This window comes from Abrus precatorius, unplaced genomic scaffold (assembly GCF_003935025.1).
Source record: "Abrus precatorius isolate BTA unplaced genomic scaffold, Abrus_2018 Scaffold3, whole genome shotgun sequence".
Classification (NCBI taxonomy): Eukaryota; Viridiplantae; Streptophyta; class Magnoliopsida; order Fabales; family Fabaceae; genus Abrus; species Abrus precatorius.
Genome location: NW_020874373.1, coordinates 26,802,526 through 26,811,040, shown reverse-complemented (window position 1 = coordinate 26,811,040; position 8,515 = coordinate 26,802,526). Strand labels below are relative to the sequence as shown.

General features: G+C 29.4%; 1 protein-coding gene across 2 annotated transcripts; it reads left to right on the top strand.

Annotated features, from left to right (window-relative positions):
* The first annotated feature begins 2,518 nt into the window (after window positions 1–2,518).
* Window positions 2,519–5,994, top strand: LOC113860597 (expansin-A4). Of its 2 annotated transcripts, none has more exons than XM_027493017.1 (3): window positions 2,519–2,724; window positions 3,210–3,528; window positions 5,278–5,994. In XM_027493017.1, exons 1-3 carry the CDS (start codon window positions 2,577–2,579, stop codon window positions 5,585–5,587), a joined length of 777 nt encoding a protein of 258 aa, XP_027348818.1. In that variant the 5' UTR covers window positions 2,519–2,576; the 3' UTR covers window positions 5,588–5,994. The 2 variants fall into 2 exon arrangements, with proteins under 2 accessions (XP_027348818.1, XP_027348819.1); XM_027493018.1 differs by having other exon boundaries at window positions 2,530–2,700; window positions 5,278–5,909.
* Window positions 5,995–8,515: the final 2,521 nt, after the last annotated feature.

Genomic DNA, 8,515 nt, shown 5'->3' with positions numbered 1-8,515 from the left:
ACTTAATTTTTTAATAGATTAAATAAGCTAAAAATCCTATAACTTAAATATTAATTAACAATTTATCAATTAAATTTATTTTAACATTTAATATAAAATTTTAAATATTAATTATCAATTCACATTTTTATATATATTTAATTTTTAAAAAATTTGATATACATATCAAAATAAATATATAACTTCATTTAATAATTATAAAAAAAGTTACGATGTGTGTACAACTTGAGTCTTAAGTTTTTGTTTTATAATTTTAAATTTATTTTTAAAATTAATTATTTTTATTTATAATTTATAAAATTCATATAAAGTATAATATATTTGTTTATTGGTGATTAATTTTTGCTCATTAACTGATAAATCTGGCTCCCCTACAGTGATTGTATAAAGTAAAAAAATAAAAAAAAGCATTTACCCTTAATTTAGGCTTAATTTGAATTAACTTTAAATTTACGGGAGCTTTTTATCAAGAAAATCTTTTTATTTTCAACGAAAGAATATTTATAAATTTATTAAGTATTTTTTGAAGAAGTTAGACGATGGAAGTTTTAAAATTATTAAAAAATATATCAAAATTAACTTTAATAATGGATTGAGCTTATGAAAAAATTTTAATTTAAAATTAAATATTATATAATTTTATTTTCTTTACAAGCTTTTTTACTTTAAAGAAATGAAATCTTCAAATTTAAAATATATTCAAAATAAAATAATCGTTGACACCATGGTGTCGTTGGATTCATATAAATATAATTACTTGAAAAGAAAAACTTAACTAAGATATGCAGACCAAGATTTAATCAAATCACAATCATTAATCATTAGATTAGATTAATAGATAATAATAATAATAAGTGTTTATTATTAAGAATAGAAGTTATATTAAAATATATAAAGATGATTAGATAAATCTTTTGAAATGAAAGTAAAAAAAACTAAATCGTGAATCAACTGTTATAAAATAACATGACATGTCAAATAATTTTACGTATTTCCAGATATAATTTTTTATTAGATTAATAATTGAATTAATTACAATTAATTAAATAAAAATATTAACATTTTAAGAAAATGAATGATAGAAAATCAGACACTAAATATGAAAGACATTAAGTAATTCATTATGAATATTCAAATGAATAAATCATATATAATTTTTTAAAATATTAGTGGGTCCATCCCTCCACAGAAGTTACGCTTAGCGCTTCCCTTCCCTTTAGTGGATGGAATTTACCTTGCACCGTCTTAGACTCTTAGGATTTTTAAGAAAATATCTTGGCGGTTAGTTTTAAACATATAAGCATACATTAATCAACAAGTGGAAAATAAATATTATAAGAAGGAATGAAAGATGATAATGCATTTAAACTTTCCCCAAAGATTACTTGATATTTATTCCAACTCATACAACTTGCCAGAAAGCAAATGTTCCTTCTAACCCTCTTTCTTTTCATTTTTCTTATACCTTGTGTAGGTGAAATTACTTCAAAAAACACAATAATAGCTTCATTAATTAATTTATTATATCTCTACTGTCAAGCTAGTAAATTAACTGATGTAAATTTATTTTAATTTAATTATATTCTTGAATTTAAGTTCTTAAATTTAAAGTTATATACTTTTTTGTAGTTTTTACTCTTGGCAATTTATGAATATGATTCCATTTTATTATGATGAGAAGCATAAGTTTTGATCCAGGCAAGCAATTGTATCTTTTATAGCTCAAAAAAATGGATGTGAAAGACCTTTCTCAAAAGATAAGCTAAAAGTGACTATACTTTGCTTGTGTTGGGGATAACATGAATCATGGTATTAGTGTGAAATAAAAAACGGGGCCTCCCCATTTCACGTCATTTTTTTTGCCATGTCTTTCCATGATGCATCATGTGCTTTCTCCCAAATTGAACCTCCTCAACTTGCCTTGTCACTCCCACCCAAACAATATTAACATGAGCAAGGAGCATGTGTGATGCACATGCATATCAATTCATGTTCCATTAATAATAGGTCACCCAAACATTCCTTGTAGAAAAAGGAAAACCAAAAATAAATAAATAAAACTTAAACCAATTAAAAAACAATTTTAGTAACTTTAGTATTTAAGAATGAATTTTAATATTTAAACCTAACTTTAAAAATTGATACTAAAAATATAATAAAATATTTAAGAAATAAAAATAATTTTTTAAGTAATGCTATTAGGGATATACATTTGTTATAATTTTTAATATAATTTAATATCATTTATAGTGAATATTTTCATTTTAAATTTTTTTAAAATATATTAAAGATATTTATTAATAATACTTCCAAAAAAAAAAAAAAAAAGGAAAGTTCCTGAAAATAATGCCCCATGGTGAGAGAGAGACAAAAGAGAGAGAAGAAAACAAGGAAAGTTAACTAGATGGTAATAATTATCAGTTCAGAAACTACTGCACCTGCAGGTCCATCACCTAATTCTCTCTCTCCTTGGCCTCCATCCATAAGTACCCCCCATCCCTTCACACTTTCCATTCACCCTCAAACCAACACAACCCACCCCTCCATTCTTTCTCTCTCTCTATCTCTCTTCTGCAATGGCTGCCATTGTTCTGCTCCACATTGCATCATTGGCCTCTCTTTTTGCTGCAATAAGTGCTCGAATCCCTGGAGTTTACAACGGTGGCCCCTGGCAGAGTGCTCACGCCACTTTCTATGGTGGCAGTGATGCCTCTGGAACAATGGGTAACACACCCCCTTCACTTCATTCTTTAACTCTCCCCTGTTTTCCCCTGTTTTGTTCTGTTTTCTACTGCCTCTCTTACCCAAATCTTCTTTTCCTTCAACTTCATTACTACACTAACCAATTTGCATTACAATTATACACACTTAAAAACCATTTCCTGTTACCCAAATCTTCTTTACTTTCCACTTTGTCACTATACTCAACATTTTGCATTGAATTTCTACCATTTTATAAACATTTTCTGACTCTTTTTAGGCATCAAAATCTTCCTTTTTATGACCGATCTTCTTTTCCAAATGTGAACCCCAAAGTGTTCTTTTTTACTGGTCCAAACCCCCAAATCTAAAACTAGTAAAAATGTAATAAAACTAAAACTCTCAATTTTTTGACAATTTTTCTGAAATGCCCATGCAATCAACAAATAGATTGTTTGATATAAAATATGAATCTTTGTTGAATTAAAAATTTTGGGTGTTTGATTCAGGTGGTGCATGTGGGTACGGGAACTTATACAGCCAAGGATACGGGGTGAACACTGCAGCACTAAGCACAGCACTATTCAACAACGGTTTGAGCTGTGGTGCATGCTTTGAGTTAAAGTGTGACCAAGATCCACGTTGGTGCAACCCTGGGAACCCTTCGATCTTGATCACTGCCACAAATTTTTGTCCACCAAACTTTGCTCTTCCAAGTGACAATGGTGGGTGGTGCAACCCTCCTCGACCACACTTTGACCTCGCCATGCCAATGTTCCTCAAGATCGCTCAGTACCGAGCTGGAATTGTCCCCGTCGCTTACCGCCGGTGAGTCTCGCCACCCCTTTTTTTGCTTACCCTTTTCTTTTAATGGGTTGGCTTCAATTTGTCTCCTTTGCATGTGTTTTCACTGTTTGGATGCCAAGAAAATACGAGCCAAATATATTTTACAAGACATGGGTAACGTAGGTTTCTGATATTATTATTATTCTCCAGTCAAATTAGCAGTTTTATAAACGACGAATTGAGATGATGACAATTTTTGTTACTCTATTTTATTTTTATCTTTTCATAGTAAAACTATTAATTACACACCTTGTTATTAAAAAAAGGTTTTTTTTTTCTTCATAAAATTAAGTTTTATAAATGAATTAAAATATAACTGTAAATTTATTAAGTGTGTAGAAGAGATATTAATAAATAAATTATTAAAAAATAGTTTTTAATACTTTAAATAATAAAATGTATATATATTTATGAATCAGTGTGAATGTTATTACATGTGTTAAATAAACTTAAAATAAGTATTAAAATTTATGATATAATAAATATATTTTCACAGAAGTTCTTATTTTATACTTTTTTATCATATAATTGTGGGTACAACGTAGAAAACTTCTTTTTAGGTGTCCATTATTGTAGAGTTCTCCTGAAATTATGAATTTTCAATCTGAGGCACCGTACCACACACAAAACAGAACGGCAAATGTTGAAAAATCATGCCCATTTTTGTCGATGTTTCCTTCCCAGTAAGCTGATTTTCTTGGGAAACAAACAAAAACTACTATTAGAATCTCCTCAGCAGTTTTATCAGAATCCGCAGTCAGATGTTTTGTCGATTACACGCACATAGAAATCAACACAAAGAGCCATTAGTAATAAACTAGATCGCCTTCAAACATGGGGTAACGGTTGCAAATAATCAAATTATTGTAGTATCAGTAAAATTGGTTTGGCAAATAATCAATGCTTATTAAATTGGCTTGTATCAGTGTTCTAATTTTGAGTGAGGATTTTGATTTGATGAATATTTGTGTGATTAATGTGTTGTCAAATCTACAAGAAGCTTTTCTCTTTCGTTCTGTCCCTTTTGAGCCCTTTCGGTGTTTTGGCTTAGTGGCACATATGCTTTAGATTTGGTGGTTAAAACCAATTGTCGAAAATAACCTCAATTGTTACCAGTATTACTAACTGCCATAGGGTATTATAAGTCATTCGAATAGTGGATCTGCAAATTCTTCAATGCTTCAAGGGTATGAAAGTAAAATGAACCCCAAGAGAAAAAAATTCCCGGAAAATGAGGACTTAAAAGTCAGAAAAAAACATATTTCGCAGTTCCATGCCGACTTTGGGTCCCTTATCCCTAGAAAAAGGTACAAATTTTGGGTCTACGTAATTTATATGAAATTACCAAAAAGCTGCGTGTCCAACCTGGCATTTTTAACGGTCATCGATGTTTTGCCCTTTTCATGTCTATTAGCTTAATCAGCGCTTCATACAATTTCATCTTTGGTTCGTTTTAATTTGAATTTGTTTGCAGTAACTTTCAACTTGTCATTAACTTTAATAGCACACAGTTCAACTATTTTGTGAAATAATGATGTGTCATGCTTTTTGGTGCGGCAAAAATTTGCACATGTGATGATTATTAATGTTTTATCATTAAATGATTCAGATTTCGGACATTGAACAGAATATTTTACGTATGTTTAATGAATAAGAAGAACAAGGGTTCTAGAAAGAAAAATGAAGGTAAAGTTAAAATAATCAAGTTATTTTTATTTTATTGGGTTGCAGGGTGCCATGCAGAAAGACAGGAGGCATCAGATTCACAATCAACGGTTTTCGTTACTTCAACCTGGTGCTGATCACCAACGTCGCGGGTGCAGGAGATATCGTGCGCGTGAGTGTGAAAGGAAGCAAAACTGCGTGGATGAGCATGAGCCGCAACTGGGGGCAAAATTGGCAATCCAACGCCGTTTTGGTGGGCCAGGCTCTCTCCTTTAGGGTCACCGGCAGTGACCGACGCACCTCAACCTCATGGAACGTGGCACCACCTAATTGGCAGTTCGGACAAACCTTCGTGGGAAAGAATTTCCGTGTCTAAACCAAAAGGGAAAAATTTGATACTCTTCTTATTTTGAGTTGTTTGCTTTAGTTTCCCTCCTTCCAATTTTTTTTCTATTTTCCTGAGAAAGTTTGGAAGTGGGTAGTGGTAGGGTTAAAAGAAGGGTAGTTTTAGGAAAAGTATAAGTTAAAAGTTTATTTATATAATTAATATAAATGCAAGTGGGGGTATTTGCATTAAATGTTAAAAAGTGTTTAATGTAATGGGCAATGTTGGTATATTAATTACCCAGCATTAGCAACCCTTTTTTCTTTTTGCTGTTTTTAATTCAAAGTGTGAAGGGGCTGAAGAGGTTGCAAGGACGAACATGTAGCCCGCAGCTCTGGCTTTATAATCGCCATAAATGTACTGTCATATAAAATATCAATAAAAACATATATTAGTTGTTATAATATCATGCTGCTTTAAATTGGCTTGAGATTTTTTTTTTTGGTTCAATAGAATGTTAGAAATTTGAATCTATGTTCTCATTCAATGAGATCCCATTCTAGTGGCTCAAATGGCTTGAGTTATTATGAAGGTAACGTGTTTTTCTTTTCTTTCTGAGTTTGATCATTTGATTTAGTTTAATGAACTTCCATGTTCTAATATAAACAATTTTTAAAAAATACAACACAAGGTTGATTTATAAGGCTTCTTTAGTTTATACTTTGAATAACAAACGGTTTAAATTGTGATAAAATCAGATAAATTTTGCATTAAAAATACAGTCAGTTGACAGTTTGATTAATTTAATCTCTACTGTCGATTAACTAAAAAGTGTAACGGAATTCTTAAAACAATGACTATAAAGTACACGCAAAATTGCAGTAGATTGAGATGGGTATATATCATTATGTCAAAGTGAATAGAATATTATATTGGTCTACAAAAGGTCTTGAGCTCTCAATACGATTTTTCGTTATACTTTGTTGAGTTGGGTCTAATTTGAGTAAATTTTTCATAAATATTTATAAAATAAAATAGTAAGAACAAATATTTTTAAAAACTAAAACTAAACTAGTTTTATGAGAAGTTAAATTAATAAACCTTTTAAAAAATAAGTAGGTAGTTAATTTTAACTTTTAAAAAATAATTTATTTATCTATTGCTTTTATAATTATTTATTATTTTTTTAAAAAATTATGTCATTATTTATCCAAAACATAAAACCTTTGGTCTTGTAAGTTATAATATATAAGTGATGCTTAGGAAGACTTTAATAATCTCTTGTGTATGGCTATCACTCAAATAAATAGGCTATATATCCCGTATGGGATAATGCTTTGTGAAGCATAGAATGAATTTTATGAAATCAAGTAACGAGTAATATTTAAAGAGTAATAGTTTTCTTTAAAATAAACCTTAGAACTTTTCCATCACTTTTTTGAAATTAAACTTATTATATTTATATATATATATATATATATATATATGCCACTTTATTTGTTAGATAAATAATTAGTATTTTCATTAACTTTTTATTTTTTATTACTCTATACTTTACTCATGATTTACATTTAAAAGAGTATTTATATGAGAAACTAAGAAAAAAAATGCATTGTGAAGAGAAGTCACACTCTTCCCTTCCTCACCATAAGGAACCATAGTTTTTATTTATTATGCAAAAAATTACTTATAATAGCACCTAAAAAATTTTATACTAAGAGCTTATATAAAGATTAATTTTTCATAGTTGATTAAATTTTTTTCACACATATAATACAAAATTTTACTTTTGTTAAAATTACATCATTAATTCAACATAAGATAAATTTTTTAATTACTTCCTCGTTCATCTTCACAAAAATTCTATACTTTTATATATCTTTCCTTCAATGAATTCTCTTAATAGTTAGCATGAACTATAAAAAATATTTATTTATACAAACTAAATTAATTTTATTAGACTTGTTTAAATAATCGCACCTTAAATAATTAATCTAGTATATATAGCTTTGATGTAAGGTCTTTATTTATAATATATGTTCATAGATATACAAAACAAATTTTCTCAACAATAAGACTTTATCTTAATCTCTATGTTGCTACTTGACACTCTTATAGTTTAGTATCTAGTAAATATAGTAATTTTATATTTTATAATTATGTATTCTTTCTTATAAAATTCAATAACTCACTATGACTAGAGATACATGGATTCATTTCAATGTCTCTCAGTTTCTCTTTTTTTTTACATGATATTAGAACTTGGCGAGAGGTAATTCTAATCTTTTTTCAATGGATTCATTGTTCACTGTTGCTAAATTTTTTTCTTCTAGAAATCATGTTTCATCTCCGGTAGTTGGTATTTCATCATGTTGTGTCCTTTTCTGACATTGTCCCCATCATCTGTTACTATTCTGAGACCGCCACCACTGTCTGACATCTGATCACTACAGTGACCTCACCACTGTACTCGCCTTTGTTACACTCTTTTAGTTCTAAAGCTCTGATACCCCTAAAGTTGTGACACCTAAAATCACTGAAACTCAAGTACAACTGGATTATGATAACCCTAAACTCTACTCTAAGACAAGATTTAGGTGTAAGAATAACTTTCGTGGAAGTACTCATACTTAGGTAGGGGAAAAATGAAAACCTGAGTAACATCCATATATATATATACACACATACGTGTGTGTGTGTGCGCGCGAGCACCATTGTGAAGGAACCTTCCTCAATTTCTCTCATAAGCATTTATTGACACTTTCAAGAGGCTACTCCTCCTCTACTCATCTTAATATTGTTTATATCAATTCAACATCAATCTCAATCAAAATAAGTAGGAACAATTAGTCATTATTCATATCAAAGAAGTAAAATAAACAAAGTCATTGTCACATGAATTAGAAAACTAAAATCCAGGAACATAGACGTGAGCAGTGTCAACCCATAACTATACAAGCAAGTTTATACATAAAATTC